Source organism: Pungitius pungitius, chromosome 3 (genome assembly GCF_949316345.1).
Source record: "Pungitius pungitius chromosome 3, fPunPun2.1, whole genome shotgun sequence".
NCBI lineage: Eukaryota > Metazoa > Chordata > Actinopteri > Perciformes > Gasterosteidae > Pungitius > Pungitius pungitius.
This window is the reverse complement of record NC_084902.1, coordinates 13779381-13803054: the sequence shown is the minus strand read 5'-3', so window position 1 is coordinate 13803054 and position 23674 is coordinate 13779381. Positions and strand designations below refer to the sequence as shown.

The 23674-nt window shown below is 38.6% G+C and overlaps 2 protein-coding genes across 4 annotated transcripts; both read left to right on the top strand.

The window, feature by feature from the left end:
* Nucleotides 1–3879: 3879 nt before the first annotated feature.
* Nucleotides 3880–11733, top strand: trpc4b (transient receptor potential cation channel, subfamily C, member 4b). The gene is made up of 10 exons (XM_037469400.2): nt 3880–4266; nt 5150–5668; nt 7723–8059; nt 8329–8468; nt 8626–8939; nt 9034–9229; nt 9323–9517; nt 9789–9830; nt 9915–10004; nt 10103–11733. Exons 1-10 carry the CDS (start codon nt 3889–3891, stop codon nt 10643–10645), a joined length of 2754 nt encoding a protein of 917 aa, XP_037325297.2. The 5' UTR covers nt 3880–3888; the 3' UTR covers nt 10646–11733.
* A 686-nt stretch (nt 11734–12419) lies between these two features.
* Nucleotides 12420–23064, top strand: postnb (periostin, osteoblast specific factor b). 3 transcript variants are annotated; one of them, XM_062561241.1, is made up of 22 exons: nt 12420–12565; nt 13033–13131; nt 15926–15990; nt 16185–16342; nt 16418–16582; nt 16653–16799; nt 17041–17182; nt 17953–18165; nt 18283–18417; nt 19012–19160; nt 19316–19452; nt 19630–19760; nt 19866–19996; nt 20223–20325; nt 20452–20519; nt 20803–20848; nt 20955–20981; nt 21220–21453; nt 21539–21586; nt 21675–21731; nt 21827–21862; nt 22446–23064. In XM_062561241.1, the coding sequence occupies exons 1-22, from the start codon at nt 12447–12449 to the stop codon at nt 22472–22474; spliced, it is 2439 nt and encodes an 812-aa protein (XP_062417225.1). In that variant the 5' UTR covers nt 12420–12446; the 3' UTR covers nt 22475–23064. The 3 variants fall into 3 exon arrangements, with proteins under 3 accessions (XP_062417225.1, XP_037325327.2, XP_037325335.2); XM_037469430.2 differs by having other exon boundaries at nt 21824–21862; XM_037469438.2 differs by lacking the exon at nt 21827–21862.
* Nucleotides 23065–23674: the final 610 nt, after the last annotated feature.

Genomic DNA, 23674 nt, shown 5'->3' with positions numbered 1-23674 from the left:
CTCAGTTGCACAGCACAGACGGACGACCTCCTGTGAAGTCAAACCAGCCAAGTAAAACGCACATGCTGTAAGTGCATTCATTTGGTCAAGTGTATTTCCAAAATATAAAATCTGATTCAGAGTTTAACACAGGAATCCAGACACGGAAAAGCAGCAATCAGCATAGTAGGAACTAGGTCAGAAGATGTTTTGGCAAAAGCAGACAACATAAACAAATAGGTGGCCTAGATTTTAAGACCCTCACTGAACATACACCTTTGTAGAAAGTGTTTTTGATTCTCAAACAGCCTCCCTCCACATTCACTCAAGGGTAATCTTCTGAGGGAATGTTTTTCCATAACAGCGGAAGGAGTCTATGACTCCAGGTATGCAGCTGCCACAACAGAGCAGATAACAAAGTGCCACCGGCGGCTTCAGACAGCTCTGCTCCAGATTGGGCTCCTCTGTATTTTTGGCAAGGAAGGAAACCTTTTTCTGCCCTCTACTGGCAAGTGAGTGTAGTCCTTTTTTGAACAATTCAACTATTATTAAAAGCTCCATACGATTGTTGTTCATAAAGTTAAAGAAAATTATTTACATTAATTTTTCTGGGTTTCTCAGAACTGAAATTAGTTTCATATCCATAGCTGTTCTACTGCAGTGTTGCATTAAATTATTACTCATGTAGACCCTAGAAACATCAGCAGCTAATGTCTAGTTGTGGTTTAGAGTTAGTAAATGCATCAACAAAGCATTGTTCATGGTTTTGATTGTGGATTTACCAACAGAGCTTGCTTTCAAGTCATGTACTTATGTCCCAGCTCTTTCTATCAACAACTCTCCTCTACAACAATGTTCTGCTGGATAAACATAACAGATGCTCTGTCTCAGTATTTCTTGATTGTACTTGCCCCCCAAAAAATGGTGTGTAAAGTTGCATGGGGTAGTTATGCAAATCTAAATATTGTGGAGGCGTGTGCTTGGTCAATGAAGACAAGAATGAAATCATAAATGATTACAGCACATTACAGTGTAATTTAAGTGCAATTTATTGGCAAGAACCTGACAATAAATTGGAATTAAAGGAGCTACCATGTATAAACCTTCATTAATGCTTTCATTACCTCAATAAAGTTGACCAATTTAAAAGAGACCACAGACGCTAGAGCAATGAAGGAGTATTAAAAATTGTATTATTGAAGATCATGTTTTGAGATTGACTCACTCATCTTAAGTCATAATAACCAATGGAAAGCGTATTACACTGAAGTAAACTGTTATCTGCATGGAATCTCATAACATTATTACTCAATTTTGCACAGCAGTACTTCAGACTTTTGGAAATATTTCCCTGTATGTCACCTGTGATCCAGAGTAATTAGTGTTAATCTTATAAATAGTAAAGTTTTAAAGTGATATTGTACAAAATAATGCTAATTACACTAATTAGAGCCATATTATCCAGTAGAACCCTGATTACCAATGATGAGCTTTTATGTGTATTGAGGTTTTACATTGTAGTTACAAATAATGCTTCTATTCAATCTGCTGGCATTGGTAATAGCACAGTCAAGATTGCCTTTAAGATGTCTTGTAATAATAGCTGCACTGATGATAATAAAAACCACAAGTCCTCTGAGGAAGGGAAATACATCTTAGCATAAAAGGCATCCTCACAGACACAGACAGAATATCACATTTTTCCAAGACCTAATACATGCTAATTGCAATTACCGAGAAGAAAGCAGGAAATAATGAGTGTGAACCCACTCGCAATCTGCATGAACATCCGCTCCATCACCACGAATTAAGGCTCAGCAGAGGATGTTCTTCCTGAGGCGGCTGAAGAAATGAAACCTGCCAAAGACGATGATGGTGCACTTCCACATCGCCATCGTACAAGGTGTCCTTGGCTGCAGCGTGTCATCTGCTCTGCAGAGAGGGTGATCGGCTGAAATCTGACGTCTCTCCAGGACCTGAAGCGAGCTCGAAAGATTGCTTCTACACAACAATTTTACCCCATTATTTTAGCTTTAGAAAAATGCTTTTTCAATTAGATCAGATCATATCAGAGGTAAATGGAAAAATAAAAAACACCATTGTTTGGTTAAGGTTCACTATTAAAGATGAGCTGTATGTCACAAGCTTGATAGGAATGTTGACATTTGCCATCTTTTGTTGTTTTTCTTTCTGGATGGGCAAGAAAAAGATGCATTGTTAAAAAGTGTCGTAGATATGCTCATACTAGCTAAAGAAGATGATTTGTTAAATATATTAAAGCACATTTTATGTAGCTGCTTTACCTACACTGGTGATTCAACTTTGTAAGCTCATAATTAAAATATGTGGTTGCGATAAAATCTCCCAAGATCTGTAACAGGTGTTTTTATCAGGGCCAGTTTGGGAACTCCTGGTGTATTATTTATAAAGCACAAACAGTCCTTGCACTTCAACAATATTGTTGGACACTGTCACATGAATTTACCTAGTTTATTTGCATATTTAGATTTTTGTTTGAGCACATAATATATATGTATACATGACAAATATCACAAATCAGTTCGCATAGACTATTGTAAAGGACTGTCTCAAAATGTTTTTTTTGCGTTTGAAATGTCCCTTCAGTGTTGCCGTAGACGCACAAGTGGTTCCCATTTGAACAGAAAATATACACCCGGCATTGTTCCTACTACTGGATTTTAAAATGCATATTCCGACAATATTAATACACAAATAATTGAATCACCTTTACTTGAAAATGAACAGAGTGTATCTGGTTGCCTCGATGGGAGACTCCCCCCAACGGCCATACTCTTAAAACTTGGGCTACAACCGCACAAATCGGAGTGGAAAGGGGGAGGTGATGGCTGGAGACGCGCGCTGGGTTGGTGCGTGTATTTTCTTGCAGAAAGGTGCACGAAGAGCCAGGGCACTAATGCTCCAACAGACGGAGGGGGTGGAGGTGCGTGTGATAAGTTAGTGCGCAGACTTTAACTGACAAGAGGATAATGTGAGCGCGCGGGGTTTCTTTTTGACAGTCGCGTCCCCTCCAAGCGGGTCTGGACCAAATCACCTCTGCAAAGCAACAAGAGGACGGTAACGTCTCCGGGGTTTTATTTTTGCATGATTCAAGGCATGTTTCTAACGAAAATGCATCTGCTTTACTAACCTGTTTTGTTGTCTTATTAGTAAACTGTGAAGTAAAAAATATATACTTATAAATATAATACTTTTAAGCAAGTTTCAGGTTATGTTTGTTTTAAATCGTGGAGAGTGTTTTCCGTTTAACCAAACACAAAATAGTTTGAATAAAAAACACCCCTAGGTCCACATTTTTTAGGCCAAATACTTCAAATACTGCAAATAAAATTGACTTAAAGGAGCTACCATGTATAAACCTTCATTTATGCTTTCCTTACCTTAATGAATTAGACCAATTAAAAACAGACCACATACACAAGAGCTATGAAGGAGTATTAAAAATTGTAATATTAATGTTTACAAATTCTCATTTTTGGTAAAACTACTACTAGTACTACAGAGCTTTCACTGAGCTTTTCTTTATATTGTTTAATGTCAAATAAACTTTTGTTTCAGGTTATGTTTGTCTTAAACCGTGGAAGAGTGTTTTCAGTTTAACCAAACACAAAGTAGTTTGAATAAAAAAACACCCCTAGGTCCACATTTTTAGACCAAATACTTCCTTAAAATAGCACAAGGCTAGTAAACTAATACTGAGCTATACACTTTATTTCTCATTTGCTGTTCAGATGGTTCTAGAAAGACTGTTTTTGGGGGCTTTTACACTGATTCTGTTCCCACTGTGTCTGAAACATGAAAACTGCAACTTGAATTCATATTCTCCCTTGTCCTATTATTTCTCAATCCTTCATTGCGGCTGCAGCAGCAATGTCACAGCTGTATTACAGGAAAGCTGACCATTCGTCATACAGAGACTGCATCCCTCTGCGCATCGTGCGGGCAGAGTCTGAGCTCTCTGCCCTCGAAAGGGCCTACCTGGGTGCTGTTGAGAAGGGGGACTATGCCAGTGTGAAACAAGCCCTGGAGGAGGCTGAGATCTACTTCAGGATCAACATCAACTGCATCGACCCCCTGGGGCGCACAGCTCTGCTAATTGCCATTGAAAATGAGAACCTGGAGATCATTGATCTGCTGCTCAGCTATAATGTGCATGTGGGTGATGCCCTGCTACACGCCATCCGCAAAGAGGTGGTGGGTGCCGTGGAGCTGCTGCTCAACCACAAGAAGCCACGTGGAGAAAAACAGGTAGTGAACTTACAATATGTAACATTTCCATCCCACAGGGGTTTCTTGTGCTGTTGCAATTGTTGTTCATAACTAACCATAACAATAATTTTGGTCTTCGATGTAATGTTTGCAAAAATATGTAACATAATTTGTTTGTAGTTTTGCATTATGTGATTACTAATGTGTAATCATATTTACATTGGTCACCTGTTTTTCCTCTTTTTTTTTTGATACACTGGAACCTTGTTTAGTCTCCACCCCGCTACAACACTCCACAACTATCAGGAAAACTTTCAGTTTAGAAAATTTCCTTGAGTTTGGTACGTCAAAACTAGCAAAAGCTGAGCCGCTTCTTTAAAGCTACTAGGAGAACCCATTATAACCATTTAGGTCAATGTCACAACAGCCATCAGTGGGGTTTTCATTTTGTATTGATAGATAAAGAAAAGAAAGTGACAATGTGCTTTCCTCTTTATTTTAGGAAAAAACATTTTTTGGGGCTTCTGTCTTTTGGGGTTTTGGCCACAGCTCATTCAGTCATTCTCCATTTACCTCTTTTGTTAATATGTTTTTGTCGCTGCTGGTGTGCCTGTAATGGACTTAGTGTATTGTGTGAAGACAAAGGGAAAAAATGGATGCATTTGCTTTTAAGCAAGAAGGTATTATGAGGCCAGCTGAACCACAAAGCCATTAGCTCTGTGGTTTCTCTTTGACAAGACTGTCAGAGACCCAAGAGAAATGAAATTTGACCCATTCGAACCAGTTGTTTCAGTTTATATGAAAGGTTTAAAAAGCAATGATCTTTTGTGAACTTCAAAAAAATACTCTTACCATATACAGTAAATTGATTCTGTTTCATTTTCTTTTTGTGTTTCTTTGCCTTTGTGTGGTTGCTGCAAAGGTCCCACCAATTCTACTGGACAAACAGTTTTCAGACTTTACCCCAGACATCACTCCAATCATCCTGGCAGCCCACACCAACAATTACCAGATCATCAAACTGCTTCTGCAGCGAGGCGTTTCTGTACCTCAGCCACATGCTGTGCGCTGCAACTGTGTGGAGTGCGTTTCCGGTTCAGACGTGGACGGCCTGCGCCACTCACGCTCCCGTCTTAACATCTACAAGGCCCTCGCCAGCTCATCCCTAATCGCCCTCTCCAGTGAAGATCCGTTCCTCACTGCGTTTCAACTCAGCTGGGAGCTGAAGGAGCTCAGCACAGTAGAGAATGAGTTCAAGTCTGAGTACGAGGAACTCTCCCGAATGTGTAAACAATTTGCGAAGGACCTCTTGGACCAGACCCGGAGCTCTAAAGAGTTGGAAATAATCCTCAACTACCGCGACGATATCAACCCTCTCCTGGATGAGGTCACCAACGATCTGGCCCGACTGAAGCTGGCTATCAAATATTGCCAGAAGGAGGTAAGCTGCTGATTGTGATCCCCTCTTTGTCGCACTATTGCAGGGTCCTGCAGCACTACAAAAGGATTCCCTTATCTTAATGACAATTTCTCTTGGTCACACTGGCACACACAGGCAAATTGAAACTTGTACAGGAGACTCACACTGATGGTGGACAACAAGGAATACATGTTGCATTATTTGATCAACATGTGCAGGATAACAAGAAGGGTTCCAAGATGAGTTGTAAATGGCCACAGATTGGTGGATTTGTCCTTTGGGAGTTTAGAGCAACACATAATTGCCTACTGGCTCTTAGCAAATGCATTACAGCAGCACTTTGAGACAGTCCCGTGACAATTGGATAATTGGGGATAATGATGGAATAAGTGAAGACCATTTCCCGGAAATACATACTAATACTTTAATCAGGGAGGGAACCTTTTACCGTATTTTTCCATCTTTGGTGTATTTTTCCTTTGGATGCAATAGTAACTAGTATAATGTCTAGGATAATAATAACAGAATGAGATACGTCAAAAGTGTTTAGTATCAAGCAAAAAAATCTAATACCCACTAATGAAGTTCATAACAGAATATATATTTAGATCTAAATGATTTAAATGGACTTTTGCTTAACACAGCAACAGGTGATAACAATGGAAGTTTGTAAAGACTTCTTGGTGTTAAGGAAAATATTTTTTTGATGATCTTACATTGATCATCACTGCAGTAATAATATGACTATTACTACCATAGTATACTGTTAAATTACCAGTGTAAATTTAGATATATTGAATAACTTTAGTCACTTGTGATTTCCTCTAGTTGTTCACAAGAAAATAAAAACAGAAAGCCACGCCTTTTTATTTAGTTCTATGAGTGTGCTGGTGATGTATTCAGCTTAAATTGCTTCTTTCAGTTCCTACCATTCACCCATTTTACTCTCAGCACTCAATCTGCTCTGACCTGGGTTGTATTTTCATGGACCTTTAATGGTAAAATGAGGATGAAATTATGTTTGGTAAAATTGTTACAGATTAAAAAGTAAACTATTTGCTTTTGTTTATTGAACAGATCGTAATAATCAGGTTGGTAAACTTCATTAAAATATCTATCTATCTATATATATATATCAAAATCTGTTCTCAACAGATGCCATCTTTTGCCTCCGGTCATAAACGGCAAGTAAACATCTCACAATGACAAATAGGAGACATTTAAGATGTCAGATTCAGCATTGATGGATTACGCCATCATCCCCCGTGTAATGCTATCTAAACCCATAATGGGGATCCATTTGGCCGTAACTTGTTTAAACTGAAATCAACTTCAATCTCCATCTGCAGATGTCCAGCAGATGTTTATATCAAATCTCACAGTCAATTATTCTTAGAAAGATTCCAAAATGTTTTCCCTCTTGAAACTTTTCTCTGGCATGGTTAAAAGATAAAAGTCCATCATGTGCCGTGAGTTGACTGAAATCTTGCTCTTAAGAATCTGAATCTGAACATGATCTGAGGTGTTTATACCTGGCAATTCAGTCTTCAGAAAAAAACATGGGGCTTAAGGTGTGATTCCATCCAGCGTTACTATTAAAAAACCCCATTAGAGACTAGACACCGCCGCATAATATACATATTTATCCTTTGGAGAAGCAATTATGTCACCAAAAAGAACAGAAGTTGCACATTTATTTTTCTAAAATTGTTATTTGCCTACACTAAAAAAATGCTAGTTAGCTTTTAAATCAATCATTTCATTTCATAGACAAAACGATACTATTTTCGACAAGAACATTGTAATCTTACATATTTAAATTGTAATATTCAAATTGTCATTGGGCATTATGGTGATAGTATGTATGGCAGTGAGCACCATGACGAAAACATTTTGAATACAGCATTGACTCTTCACTTGTTAGTTTCATCTATAGATTATTTTTTCTTCACTTTAAAGGTCTTTAATGAAGATAGTTCATGCTTAATGGATTTTTTTTTGTCCATTATTGTCAGAATAGAATTCACAGATAAGGAGGAAGGTGGTGACTTTCTTTATCTCTCCCTTACTTGTAGTTTGTTGCTCAGCCCAACTGTCAGCAGCTGCTGGCATCTCAGTGGTATGATGAGTTCCCAGGCTGGAGGAGGCGTCACTGGGCCGGAAAACTCATCACATGTATCTTCATTGGCCTTCTCTTTCCACTTTTTTCCATCTTCTACATTATCTCTCCAAAGAGCCGCTATGGCTTATTCATCCGTAAACCTTTCATCAAGTTCATCTGTCACACTGCCTCCTACCTGACCTTCCTCCTCCTGCTCCTGCTGGCTTCGCAGCATATAGACACTCCACAAAATGACATTCAAGGCCCAGCGCCCACCACTGTTGAATGGCTGATCCTGCCCTGGGTGCTTGGTAACAACACACACACACACACACACACACACACACACACACACACACACACACACACACACACACACACACACACACACACACACACACACACACACTAACATACCGCTGGTAATTCGGATGTACATTTGGAAAACAAATCCAATGAAAATCCTAACTGTGGCCACAAGCATACAATTCTATCTGCACACCAGTTCATTACAGTATATTCTTTCTTTTGGAACTTGAGTGATGACGTTGACACATTCATCTTTGTTCTTCTCTTCAAGGATTTATATGGACTGAGATCAAACAGATGTGGGATAGTGGTTTAGAAGACTACATGGATGACTGGTGGAACTTAATGGATTTCATAATGAACGCCTTGTATCTTGCAACCATTGCTCTGAAGATTGTTGCCTACGCAAAGGTATTGTACATCTTATATTTCAGGGTGTTTGACAGTATTGTACTTTGCGGGAGAACAGTTCATTTGTGTGCTGGGAAACTTGAAACGATACAGCACATATTTTTGATTCCAGTCTAATAATTCATTTTTATTGTTCTCTCTCTTTTTTTTTTTACAGTACAGGGGGCCCAAAAGCAGAAATGACTGGGAAATGTCGCATCCAACTTTGGTTGCAGAGGCATTGTTTGCCATTGCCAACATCTTCAGCTCCTTGCGCCTCATTTGCCTTTTCACTGCCAACTCCCATCTGGGCCCCTTACAGATCTCACTGGGCCGCATGCTCCTGGACATCCTCAAGTTCCTCTTTATATATTGTCTAGTGCTTTTAGCCTTTGCTAATGGCCTCAACCAACTCTACTCTTATTATTACACAAATGAGGGCAATAATTGCATCGGCATTCGTTGCAAGGACCAAAACAACGCCTTCTCAACGCAAGTTGGAGTTCTTAAATATATTGTCTGCATTTTTAATTATTACCGTTTTTCAGCAGCACATTGTTTGATGTATGGTTATTATGTTTTTCAGGCTATTTGAAACACTGCAGTCATTGTTTTGGTCTGTGTTTGGCCTGATTTCCCTCTATGTGACGAACGTGGAACCACGTCATGAATTCACTGAGTTTGTGGGCAGCACCATGTTCGGCACGTACAACGTCATCTCCCTGGTAGTGCTTTTGAACATGTTAATTGCAATGATGAACAACTCCTACCAGCACATTGCTGTAAGTGCCATAGCTCACTTATTTAATACTTGTATTTGCCATATGTTCCTTAGCACACTGTTTTTTTAATATTCTGGTTGTTTTTCTTTTCAGGATCATGCAGATATAGAGTGGAAGTTTGCAAGAACCAAATTATGGATGAGCTATTTTGAAGAAGGGGGCACTTTGCCATCTCCATTTAATATAATACCCAGTCCAAAGTCAATTTATTATTTATTCAGTTGGATAAATTCCTATTTGTTTAAGAGAACAAGTTTGAAAAGACTTGAAACCTTTGAAACATTGGGGGTAAGTATATTCTAGATAGTCATTGTTTTGTCACCTATGGATTAGGTTTCCAATGCATGTCTGGTATTGTAGAGTCAGGGAAGGGGGCTCCAAAGAAGGAGGAGTACATTAAATCACTTGTTATCTTCAGAATTTATTTAGTCACTCATTTAATCCATAAGATCTTGTATTGAGAAAGGGCAATTCAAGTAAGTAACCGTAAAGTAAATTCACCCTACCATTGCGAACCTTAATAACACGTCACTTGGTAAATTTAGTTTGTTTTTTTCAGAGACGTGCGGCCGATAATGTGAGAGTAAACCATGGGTATCAGGTAATGAACTGTTCAAATTTGACCAACTGTATTTAAAAACAACTGCATGTTTTTTAACTCAATACATTACGTATCTTTTTTTAGGAGGTTTTGAAGCACCTCATGAAGCGCTACGTTGCAGCAATGATCAGAGATGCCAAGACAGAAGAGGGACTAACAGAAGAGAATTTTAAGGTAGTAGTTCTCCCAAATTCCCTGTCAATCACTCAAGTCTGTTTTGTCATTTCTGCCTTTTCTCTGCCATTTAATCTCTGGTTGTCTATAATTAATAGGAGCTCAAGCAGGATATCTCCAGCTTCCGCTATGAAGTCCTCGGAATGATGAAGGGAAAACCTCAAGGTGGAGTCACACCTAACGTGGCAAGCTCCAACTTGGCTTACCCTGGAAACTCATTCAAGTATTCTCCCAAATTCCCTATTGATGAACCTCCACGGAAGCTGAGCATGTTTGACATGGTCTCCCCCACCTTCCAGAGTGGAGCTGGCACCACCACCACCACCACCACCACCACCTCTTTGGGCTCTAGAAAGCAAGAGCAAACACAGTGTTCAGTTGTTATTTCCTGCATAGGGCAGACTCGTAATGAGCTAAACAGAAATGTCTCAGATGCTGGGTTTCTTCGGGGACAGAGATTGCCCTCTCAGAAATATGATGAAATACACTCAGAGGAAGATACTGCAACATTTGGTGGACAAAAGCAAGAACACCTTCAGACTGATGGAGGGATTGTTGAAGTCTTGCAGAAAGTGGACAAGAGCATCCGAGAGATTGAACATTCTTGCAAAGAGCAAGAGCAAAGTGTCCATTCCAATTGAAATTTATTTGTGTCTTTTTTTTATGGACAAATGTGGATTTTGGGATTGGGAACTACAATGTGTAAAACAGTTTATCAAAAATAATAGTATAATCTCATAATTTGGACCATCATTTCAGATAAAACAATATTGTATTCTGTAATATATATAATGGAATAATGATAATAACATTGTATCTCACATTATATTAATCCCATTTTACCAAGAGCATTTGCTTCCAATCAATATTGACAACCTGCTGCATATTCTATCCTCTCCCCCCTTGGACTGTCTTCTGACTGTGCTATGCAAAATCATATTCATCATATACTAATTGTTTTATATCATATCAATAATATCATATACTAATTTCTCCTCTACTAGGTTAATGGAAATGTATTTCAATTTAATTCCGGAACAAATTCTATATTAAACTTTGACAAATTATACTGTATACTGTCAACTTGCCATGTAAACAATGTTTAGAGCTTAAGGTCAGCTACTCTTTTACTCCACTATTACCTTCCTAAAATATTTAGGGTGAGAGCAACCTGTTTTGTTCATATGTTGACGAAACCAAAGATGCATGCAATCCCTCAGCTTGTAATGACTCTCACTTGGGCATCCCGTGAGTAACACACCCACTGTGGAAGCTTATGAACAGCTGCACTCCAGGAACATATTTGATATCATATATAATTTTACTTATTAGCAAGGACTTAGTGACTTAGTGTCTCTTAGTCGCTTTGGATAAAAGCTAAATGAGCAGATGTAGCAGTTGGGATATGTTTGGATGTTGTTTGTAGGTTGCAGCTTATAATCTGTCAAATAAAATTACTTTAAATTACAAATGTATCATGTTAGTATTTGTGCTAAGAGCTTCAAATGAAACATTCTTTTTATACTTTGAAAGGGTGGTATGGTTCTTATTACTTATTACAAAAAAGGATCAAAGTGGTGGTAGTAAGGAAGACCTTTCCAGATTTACAACTGAAAAAAACTGAGACTTTACATTACAAGTTCAGGTGTCATGATTGGATGGCCTTTATCATTTACCTTTGTATGTATAACCTCTCCAATGTAAAAAAATAAATACTGTGAAAATATTATGCTTTAATAGTGATGCTCATTAATACTCACTGCCTGCACTCTTTTCCACCACTTGGTGGAGCAAACTACTTTCTGAAAGATTTATCCAGTCAATGTTCTGGCCTTTTTTTTTCAGAGCCGTGGGTTTTTGAATTTTCCTTTGTCTGCAGCTCGAATGAATGACACTTTAACAAAAGCAATGCAGCAAGAATTTCTATCCCATAATGATGTGCAGAACAATTTTGTAACAATGCAATGAGAAGTATATTTTCTTAAAGAAATTTCTAAAACCAAATATTGAGCATATGTCCTAATGTTCTTCTCTTTTCAATGCAATACATTTCTGTTAAAGCAAGTCTTAACTTTCTATGTTACTTCTTAAAGCTGTAATGAGACTATAAAATTATCAGAACAGATTAAGTAAACGTTTGTTTAGAATGTTTTGAGGTTTCTTTGAGAAATGCATCATAGAGGTACAAAAAATGTAGTGAATGTGGTGCCATCCCATTTATTCATAACTTATTTAAATACTAATGACAGTACTTCATCACACCAAAAAAACACAGTATGTCTGTATGTAGAATGTGTGCTTTGAGAGAAACTGGGTTGTCCAGCCATGCATGAAATCTTTCCATCATCCATGAGTGGAGGGTGAGACTTGCAGTATATAAACCCCCACTCTGTGTCTGCTCCCATCACTCTGGGTCTGGAAGGTCTGGCTTAGAAACCAAGAATGAAGCTCCTTTTTGTAGCTGCCTTTGCACTCTTTGTGCTCTCCACATTTGACAATGTCGAATCTTCAGCTTATGACAAAATTGTTGCCCACAGTCGCATCAGGGCAAGAAAAGAAGGGTAAGCCTATCAGTATGTTTCATTCTGAATATCTTTACATGCCATTTTGCATGCAAAAGCATTGAGCCTTGAGCATGGCAAGCGTTTTTCTAGTCATTTCATCATATTTGTCTCAGGTAAATCTGCTACATTGCAATGCAGTCCCAGTTTTAAATATATAAATTGTCCATTTATGACATTTTTTAGAATAACTTTATGTCTGTTATGTTTATATGCAAGGTAATACTAGTCAAAGTATAAGCCAAATCTAAGAAGCCAGCTATGTGTACAAAATTTTGCTTTTATCAATATTTTATTGTCTGGTTTCAGAAGCAGCAAGGCCAGTTTCCAAATATACAAATCTTCAGACTTGACAGTCCAATGCCTTAGCCAGCAGGGCTGTTTGTTACATAACTATTACTCTTACTCCTGTCTTTTGTCTGCTGATTAATGCTACATTTATTTTTCTTTCCCTATATTTTCATCAGACCCAATGTTTGCGCGCTGCAGCAAGTCATGGGGACCAAGAAGAAGTACTTCAGCACTTGTCGCAATTGGTACCAAGGAGCCATCTGTGGAAAGAAAGCGTAAGTGTTGTTTCATGTCTCCCATAGGACAAGTTATTGATCTTGAATAACGATGAACATTCCAAGCAAATCCAATGCCAAAAAGGTTTATCCTGATGATCAGTTCTATAAGTTTTGTTTATTGTACCATTTATGGTCAGTGTCTGCTTATTCTATTTATTCTTCTTTAAATGGTTTTAATGGAACCGTGAATGTTTCCATAGAGACAGACATCTGTTATTGTTCTTGGACTAAACTAATGCTTTAAATGAAAAAGACATTTGTGGACACAGTCCAAAGATCTTATTTGATCCTATATGCTTAGGAAGCCTGGTCGCCGATGAGCGGTGAACCACTGATTCCAGACTATGATGTGGCTGCAAAATGTTGACTCTATTCATGAATGGAAAAGTGTTCAGCTCAATCATTCTCTTGTCCTTTCATTATTGCAGCCCCTTCACCACTTTTGTGCTTAAACTAGTATTGAAGCCATGGTTATTTTACAGTTTCTCTCTCTTCTCTCTCTCTCTCTCTCTCTCTCTCTCTCTCTCTCTCTCTCTCTCTCTCTCTCTCTCTCTCACACAAACACAGGCATTCAGCCTTCTCCTTGATGCTTGCATTATGCCTAAGTCACGCCTAGTACTCAACATGCTCAACACTCTCATGATGAATTGGGTCATTTACATATATTATATCGATTTCAATTGGAGCCTGACATGGGAATGTGGAATCGATCAAATGATCACTAGCCCAAAGTTTAATTCATCGGTAAATTGGATTACAGATTTACGCCAGTTACACTTTCATTAGTGAGTATTGTAAAAATGATTTGAAAATAGATCATATTACATTCCCCCCAAAAAGTCAGTCAGCATGTGTTTTAGCGGAGTTGATTTAAAATAAAACAGTTTCTGGCTGTTGCAGAGTATCCCATAAACATCATTGTCACACTCTAATTTAGCCCACTCTGACAGGACCGCCTTTATTCTAGATGGAAATGGTAAAACTTCTGTCTATAAATAAAATAAAATAACAGATATATTGCACTGTAACAGAGAAGCAGCAGGAAAGCATAACAAGCATAACATATAAACTAATTTAGGCTAACTGGCCAAAAAATCAAATGTGCTTAGATTGCACTTTTTACAGTGGTGTCTGGCAATTGATGCTACGCAACCTTCTTTTCCCGACCAAAGTACTTGAACTTGTCCTACTGAGGTTAATTTAAGAACATACGATTATTTCAGCTCCCAGAGCAAACCAAACCAAACTGCCCATTAGTGATGGGTTTAATTGTAATAAAGCCACATACAACGTGTAATATGTTTCACATAATGATCAAGGTTCTTGGAACAGTTATTTTACAGAGATGCTGACAAGTGAAAACTTTCCTATGCCACGGCCAAATACAATCCGTCTGTGTGGGAGACGAGTGTAGGTTTTGCTGACTCTGCCCCAGCAGGACTTTTGTGATCTTATCCCAGTGCCCCCAAATCCATTTAACTGATTCAAATACAGCTGTTAAAGATTTGCAGTCAGCCCTGACCCAGAAGCCTTGGTCGTTACGCTGCTTGAGACTGCTGAAATATGCTTTTTCTTTTTTTTTTTGTGGAAAAAAAATTCACTTTCTTTTTTATGGATGGTTGGAATCTCACTGTTAGAGGTTAGATTTTTCAATCCAATAATCTATGTTTTGTCCATAACTACGACAAAGTCACTCTTGTCTATTTTCGACTACATATGGTGCACATATGGAGCGTTCCTGCAGTGCGAATCTTACAGGCCACCTGCAGTGAGAAACTGCTGAATCGTGGCAATATCCTCATCTCATACTTTTGTGCCTTGTAGGACCGATGCTGGTCATTTGCTTAAACTAACAAATAAATGGTACTTGTTACAAATAATTACAAGTGATCAGTTCATAAAAGACAAAGAATATATGTTTTAAACATTTGTTTAAATCATGTTGAGCTGACGGATGAGGATATTGGACTAAAGTCTACAGAAATACAATCCCCAGCCAACTCTGTTCTTGATGTCTGGTGTTTCTGTCATTGGTGTAAGCTATTTGAGGTTTCAAAATGTCAGTTCAAAGCTTGGAAACAATGATGTAGTTCCAACATGTTCAAACCTGCTTACCCAAGGGGCATATAGTCATGTTTAAAAGTAGCAGCTGCTTTTTGTATTTTACTACCCTCCTAGGGCTGCAATGTCCAGCATTATTTACGGCGGATGTTTGTCCACGAGCAAATAAACATTTACCTCCTGTGTCTTATTCAGGAATCTGAAACCATAACAGAGATCTCTCTTAAACATGCTAGTCAAAAATAAGTAAAAGTAAATCATGTTGTTTTTCAGATTATCTCAACTGTTTCCATAACTATCACAAGACCCTTTAAATGTTCCTTGTCAACCAAAATTTTCTAAAACTCAACTGAAAATAGGAGGCCATGTTTAGCGCCAAAACATTTCTGAGGTTAACCAAATAAACACAATGGTTCCAACTAATTATTTAGCTTCAAAAATGACTCGCTACTATAAATCTACTACTGTAATGCTCGAATAATCCTTGAGGCACTCTTTCCATTAGATTTTGGCCCAAGCTGAAGGATTCCATGGTCTGTTGTTATTGTAAAAGAGATAATGATTAACATCTGGAAACACCCAAATACACTAATGTGAGACAATTATTTATTTAAAAACATGGCAGCCAGAAATAAAGGACTTTCAATGCAATTTTGAGAGATGAGAGATGGGCATGCGCTACTTATTTAAGAGAAGACCCACATTTGTGTTTTGTGCATTTTGCCTGCAGGACGGTGCTTTATGAGTGCTGCCCTGGGTACATGAAGTTGGAGGGCATGCGTGGTTGCCCTGCAGGTACAGTGATTTAAGCTCTACGTTGTAGTCTCTGTATACGGGTTAGATTACGCAATACCCTCCAACCGTGGAGCAGCTGCATGCTAGTTTGGAGACAAAACACTAGGATGAATACTTTCCAAACATGTATGTATGTGAGTATGTATTTTGAAGGCTAACATATGATGATATTTATTGTAAATCTTTTTATCTAGTGGCACCGATTGACCATGTGTATGGCACCTTGGGTCTGGTGAAGGCCACCTCAACCCAAAAATACTCTGATGTTTCTAAACTGAGGCCTGAGATTGAGGGATCTGGGTCATTCACCATCTTTGCCCCCAGCAACGATGCCTGGGAGCTCCTGGATGAAGTGAGTGGAGCACAAAATGAAAATGTAGAGGTCTCCTGTGTGTCAGGTTTTAACCAATCATTTTCTCACCATCAGACAGTGAGAGGTGCACTGGTCAGCAATGTCAACATTGAACTGTACAACGCTTTGCATTACCACATGGCCAACAAACGCCTCTTCACTAAAGATCTGAGGAATGGGATGACAGTCACCTCCATGTACAATGACCTTGGTCTCCAAATTAACCATTACTCCAATGGGGTGAGTTTTTTTTTTCAAGAGAAGTCATTTTGACTTTCCAGTGGTATAACATTGTGTTTGTTATGTGCAGGTGGTGACGGTGAACTGCGCTAGGATTATCCATGGTAACCAGGTTGCCACTAATGGCGTTGTGCATGTCATTGACCGCGTCATCAGCAGTGTTGGAAACACAATCCAGGATGTTGTGGACATTGACGATGATCTGACAACTCTGAGTGTGAGTAGAAAAATACAGAATAATGTAAACGCCTCAGGGGAGGATGTGCAAACATTTTCAAAGTTATGGAAATAGAATGAAAGCACAAAGAGCAATATAGAGAAGACATTCGTGATATACTTAATTTTAAATATTTCTTTCATAGGATGTAATTGTTATGTCTGTCTCCTTGAAATGTTCTTACTGTTTTTACTCTATATTTAATTTAATTGAACGTAATCCTGCTGGTGAAATAATTTAGGATGTGGCCCAAAACGCTGGAATCATGGAGAAGCTGGGTCAGCCAGGACATTACACTCTCTTTGCCCCCACCAACGAAGCCTTCGAGAGTCTGGGAAGTGAAGTGCTGGAGAGACTTCAGGGGGACAAAGAGGTCCTCAAGGGTAAACTAGACGTACATTCTTAAAACTCAAGGATTTCAACAATTTTGTATTGGAGCATATTTACATTTACAGGAAAAGCAAATCGATGATCCTATTGTGGCCTTTTTCTTAGGCAAAGAAAACCCATTTAACTTCTTGCAACTCAAAACAGCTGACGTCACAATGACGTCACAACTTTAGCGATCTGTATATAGAGTTTGATCTAAAACTAATACAAATAAGTCATGCATGATTTTGTTAATGCAGAGTGAAACAATGCATCACATATTTTAAAGTTTTGTTTTGATAGTTGATCGTTTCTGTTGCAGACATTTTGGAAAAATTCTACTACTAGTATAATTGTCAATCCGAGCAACGTGGACCTTTCAAATGACCATAAGCTCTTGAAAAATACAGGAAAAACACTGTGAAGAATCTCAACATTTCCTAACTTGTTTTCTGTCAACATTGAGAAGAAGGAAACAGCTGCTTTATTGAGGAAGCTGGTCAAATTGGCAACAGCCCAAAACGTTTTTTTATTGGTCCACACAGCTTGCCTGACGGAAGATCAGACCACTTCACCCAGTTAGATAGAACTCTTGCAAAATTACTTCTTCCAACTGAAGGACCTAAGGGATCCAAAGGGGCCTCAGGTTGCCAAGGCATTTCATCCTTAGCTGCAGTGGAACATGCGAAAGAACACAAAAATAGCCAATGCGTCCAGCTTTCTCTCTTCAAATGAACACCTATCTGCACTTACATGTGAGTTCAAAACTGTTTTTCTTTTTCAGCTCTTCTGAATTACCATCTTCTGGACTCAGTCCAGTGCTCTGAGGCCATCATGACTGGCACCTCTTATGAGACCCTGGAGGGCAACAATATTGAGATTGGCTGTGATGGTGAAAGTCTGACAGTCAACGGCATTAAGATGGTGCTCAAGAAGGACATTGTCACCACCAATGGTGTCATCCACCTTATTGATAAAGTGCTCATGCCAGACTCAGGTTGGACTCCCATTCTCTCCTATTATTTAAGCATATTTGGTTTACTAAGGAATTAGTGTTTAAGAGTTTTTTGTAATATACATTTTATTGGTGGTGGGATTCTCTTTTTCGTTCAAGCTAAACAGGTGATGGAACTAATGGGAAGCTCCCAGTCAGTATTTGGGGACTTGGTGTCCGAACTGGGTTTTTCTGAAGCCATGAGATCAAATGCTGAGTACACTCTGCTGGCTCCTCTCAATGTTGCCTTCAATGGTGAGCAAATGTTCTTTACATAATGAGAGCTACTTTGAACCAGCACGTAGCTTAATATGACCCTCAGCCGTTCCACACTCTGGATTGATGGATGAAGCGCGAAATGTTTGTTTCATCCTGAGTCATAACTTGAATAGAAATGTACATTTATAAAGTTTTGGGGAAATCTTGTCTTCATGAGATTACTGCTGAAGCATTATGTCACGTAAGACCAAATATCCAATCCAACTCACCACATTTCTGGACCTGAGAAAACCTGATGTTTTGTTTCTGTAACAACACTGTGTAATTGATCAAGGCAGAATTCTTCTATTTTTTAATAGGGATATGGTTTTAAATGGGTCCACAGGCATGAACAAGCAATGGCTAAATCTAACAAAATATTAAAAAACTGTGTGTATGTGTATCCATTACAAAACTGCAGAGTAAATGAAGGCCTTAAGAGTGGATATGTCTTTTTGCACACTGACATTTTTCCCTACTGCTCTCCAAATTAAAACAATATTAATACAAATGCTGTTTCTGATGCAAAAGCCAATACATTAGATGTAAACAATGCTGCTAGTATGTTTTGTTTTAACGCAACATCTACAGATGAAGTGATGTCCATGGACCAGTCTTTGCTCAAAATCATCCTGGAAAACCACATCTTGAAAAGAAAGATTGTCTTGGGAGAGTTGTTCAATGGCCAGCGGCTGGAGACCATTGCTGGAAAATATCTGAGGGTGTTCATCTATCGCACAGTGCGTCCTCTTCTCTGAAATTGTTCCCCAAAGCCTGTCACTGTGTACCACTAAACACACACTGTACACATTACCCCTGTTATATGACCATCAATCGTTGTATCTTTGAGACGTAATGAATCCCCTTTCATTTAACTTGTGGATTATTTCTGCAGGCTGTGTGCATCGAGAATTCCTGTCTGGTAAGAGGCAGTAAAGAAGGAAGCAATGGGGCACTTCATCTCATGAAGATCCTGTTGAATCCGGCGGAAAAGTCTATGTTTGAGATTCTAACAGAAAAAGGAGGGTTCAAGTAAGTAAAGAGCAATACTGTGTTCTGAAAATTGACTTTGCAACTAAATCGCATCACAACCACATAGGTCTGTATCTTTTCATTAAACCGACATGGCACATAAGGGGATGTGATAGCGCTGTTCTTGCAATTGTCAGTGGGTCCTGTAACAGCCGAGTTTTATTCTCTGTGCTGCAGGATATTTCTGTCTCTGATGGAAGCTGCTGGCTTAACAGACCTGCTGAAACAGGAGGGAGACTTTACTCTGTTTGCTCCAAGCGATAAAGCTTTTGCTGGTTTGAGTCAAACGGATTTGTCGTTGTTGAAGAGTAGGTCTTCCATTCTACCTTTATAAATGTGTTTCAGGCCATGTTGCCTTTTGAAAATCACCCCCTAAAGAAAGTTTAAATATACTTTACCATTTTTTGTTTTAGGTGACATGAATGCCCTTAGAACCATCCTTTTGTATCACATCAACAATGGTATCATCATTGGTGGTGGTTTGGAGACTGGGGTGACAAACCTTCTCAAGTCCCTGCAAGGCAGCAATCTCAGAGTGATGTCTGTAAGTATTTACAACACCAAGACTTAACATATATCTTCGTTGAATACATGTTTCACCTTTATACAGTATGTTGCGTTATCTGTAAGTAAAACAGGGTACAATTTGATAAAATATTGATTAAGGTTATGATAGTCTATATTCATAGTCTATGAATTTATATTCAGTCTACAATTTAGGCCCCTTCTAGGGTTTTTCTTGTTTGTAATTTTTTATCTGTCTCCCTTAGGCAAACAATTCTATGCTGGTGAATTCTGTCCAAGTCCCTCAATCTGATATCATGGCCACAAATGGAGTCATCCACTTTGTCAACCAAGTCTTGTATCCCGGAGGTAATATTTTTACCCTGTCAACTTATTATCTTATTACTAATTTTTGTACAGGGGATGCACTCTCTGCCCTTTCTCATGCATGCTGTAAAGACTCAACCGAAGTTAACACCCTGGGTTTTCTTTTAGATATCCCCGTTGGAAGCCAGGATTTTCTCACGCTATTGAAGAGGCTCATCACTTACATGCAAATCAAGGTGTCAAACATTATATAGTTATTGAAGCTGTGAGACCTACAAAGAGCAGGGTGCAGTTTCTGTGTGAAGTTTATGTAATCAACGTGTGGTACAGAACAAGATTCTGCATGAAAACCATCTGTACGCAGCATCATTCTTGAGCTTGAGTTGTTTTCCTTATAATTTAGTTTAGTTTAGTTTTTGATTATTGGCTTTTTTATGAAACACACCCAAATAATGACCATATTGTACATGTTGTCAATGTGTAATCAGCTGTGACAGATTTTTAAACATTCTTTTACAGTACATTTCAGGGTTCAGGTACAAGGAAATTCCCCTTACATTTTTGAGTAAGTAGCAATATTAAATATATATATATATTTGTGTGTTTTTTGCTATACAGAACAGGCATTATTTAATCTCAATAATGACAATAATATCTCCTGTTGTTATTAGGGAGGATCATCACTCAGGTCCACGAAGGTACAGTAATGAAGATCGATTGGGATGTAGTTAATGAAACAGTTGCATGCATATTATTTAGGGAAAACGGTTGTGCTTTCTACTGAACTAAACCTTGCTGAGGAATCACTTGCACTTTCTCTTTAGCCTTGAATGTACAAATTCATTCTAAAATGAAAAGAGAGAAGACAGAAACATCTCTTATCACTTACTGTTTATTTCTTTTTTTAAACTAATAACATATTGGTCGTTATTGAAGGGGAACCCACTATCACCAAGGTCACCAGGGTCATTGAAGGTCAACCCTCCATCACCAAGGTTACCAGGGTCATTGAAGGTCAACCCTCCATCACCAAGGTTACCAGGGTCATTGAAGGTCAACCCTCCATCACCAAGGTCACCAGGGTCATTGAAGGTCAACCCTCCATCACCAAGGTTACCAGGGTCATTGAAGGTCAACCCTCCATCACCAAGGTTACCAGGGTCGTGGAAGGTAAATATGTGGTGCTTATATCAATATGTCAGTAGTTTTATATCATTAATCATCTCACAAACTCATGAAATGCTGTCATCTGCAGGCCCTCAGTTCTCAGTCAGCTCTGGCACCGCCAACATCGCCCTGGAAGGTCAGTTGAACTGAAAAATGACAAAAATAATGTTGTAAGGAAATAATCAGTAATGCTGGTATATATTAAACATTATATTTTCCTGCAGAAACTGATATTTCATCCATGGACGACGACAGTAAAAGACTTGTCCAAATTATCAAGGGTGAGTTGTATGAGTGAGTTGATCGGAGTGACTCGGAAAGAATAATTCATAGATAATTTGTCATTCATATGTTTGTTTGCCTATAATTATAGAAGGCAGTTCAAGAAGAACCGCTTCCCGGAGAGTTGTAGGTAATGAAAATCAGCCAGTCTCCAAAAAAACCCGCAGCTTAGCCTGTTAGCTACTTCAGGCAGCCCATGGGAGTCTGCTGCTATGTTCTCATATTCTTCTGTATGTACTTAAAGGATAAATTCAACATTTTGAGTATTGCAGTATTTGCTAGGAGTTCGATGAGAAGATTGATAACGCTGCCTCAAATGGTATCCATCTTCTCATCGAACTTTTGGCAAAAAAAGCACATAAGAACATTTCCCTAATTCCTGTTCCTTTAAGCTGACTGTGCGCTGCTCCATCTTTTGCTGCCATGCTTGTGGCCGCAACACTCACATGAACGCTGTGCTGACACATAGAGCTAATGCCGCTGCGGCTGCAGTTCTTGTGGTATTGCATTCTAAAAAGCCCCTGCCCTGCTGCAGCATCCACCTGTTGAGTCCATACGCCTCTGTATGGATGAAGTCATAATCATCACCTGCTGCAGAGCTGAGCTTGATCTTCCCTTGTTGCCATAAAAACCTGGATTCAAAAGGTTCATGCCAATCATATTCTACATTCTCTTAATAATTAGTTCCATTTGTTCCATTTGCTTTTTAACAGATAGCAACAGGAGGAGGGGAAGGGACTAAGCATGGATGGATGAGAAAACCGACCGTGTAAAGGCAGTGAGAGGCATCAAACAAGATTGAGATTGGTGTTTTTAAATACAGAATACACCTAAAATGACAGTGATTTCAAATGTTTTTTTAAATGTATAATTGACAAAGTAAAAATATTTTTTTCAATGGTGCTTTGAATGTATATCTAGCATGACTGTGTCTAAAAAAGTTCAGCATGTGTAAACAATGTTCAAGTTAACACTTTGGCATTATTTCAAATATGCCAAGCAAGTCAGGATAGTTATATTTTTTCTAAAATCTGCTGGCTACAGTATATAACATTTCAGTTTTACACTTTGAACTTTCACTTGAGGTGAAGTTTAAAACAAGGAGATTTTACAAGCATTATGGGAAGATTCATAAATCTCAGCATGAAAGAGGGTGGAATAATAAATGCTGGTGTGTTTTCAGACGTATTCAGACGTATCTGAACTTGTAAGTTGCTGAAGATTTCATGTAAATTGTTCCAATGTTTGTATTATTGTATGTTGTTTCCTTTCATTTTTTTAACATCTTCCAATAAAGTGCATTATCTTAAATAATACGCCCATTTTTGAGAGGACTTAAGAAATCTCTCTATGGAGTCATCCCTAACGTACTTCATATTCTTCTTAAAAGCTGACTATGGTTTAGAAGAGAGAGTTTAAAGCGAATGTCCAATATAACTATAATGTCTGCATTTTGTACAGACTGTAGGACTTCAGAGTTATCATTGTGTTCAATTGGCAGTTTATTGCCATTCATTTCACTTACAGAATTTGTATTTGCATTTGATTGCATGGATGCATTTCTGCAACTAGGAAAATATTCCTATTATGTTCTGACCCAAAATGGTATATAAAGAGGGACACTTTTATTATAATAAGAGCATTAAAATTAAGTTCAAGCTCTCCTCTCCACTCTAGAGGTGATGTCACTATAAGTTTGAACATTTCGCCGAACACACACCATGAAAACGACAAGAAAAATCTCAGAGCAACAGCACCCCACTAAAAGTCCTTCTGCACGTTTTAGGGATTGTTTTTGCAGGTGGTGTCGACTCTGTCCAAAGAGTGGTGTGACGAAAATCCATACAGCAGATGGACAATAAGAAGCCGTAACATTGCAGGATAAGTCAGCGTGCTGTGCACAAGGCTTACAGGCTTCTTGCGCCACTGCCAGACTGAACTA

Coding starts and splice junctions, on each gene's coding strand:
- trpc4b (XM_037469400.2), top strand. CDS start 3,889: ATGTCACAGCTGTATTACAGGAAAGCTGACCATTCGTCATACAGAGAC. Junction 8,469..8,625: donor AGATTGTTGCCTACGCAAAG/GTATTGTACATC, acceptor TTTTTTTTACAG/TACAGGGGGCCCAAAAGCAG. Junction 9,831..9,914: donor GAGTAAACCATGGGTATCAG/GTAATGAACTGT, acceptor ATCTTTTTTTAG/GAGGTTTTGAAGCACCTCAT.
- postnb (XM_037469430.2), top strand. CDS start 12,447: ATGAAGCTCCTTTTTGTAGCTGCCTTTGCACTCTTTGTGCTCTCCACA. Junction 19,761..19,865: donor GGATTTGTCGTTGTTGAAGA/GTAGGTCTTCCA, acceptor TTTTTGTTTTAG/GTGACATGAATGCCCTTAGA. Junction 20,982..21,219: donor CATCACTCAGGTCCACGAAG/GTACAGTAATGA, acceptor TCGTTATTGAAG/GGGAACCCACTATCACCAAG.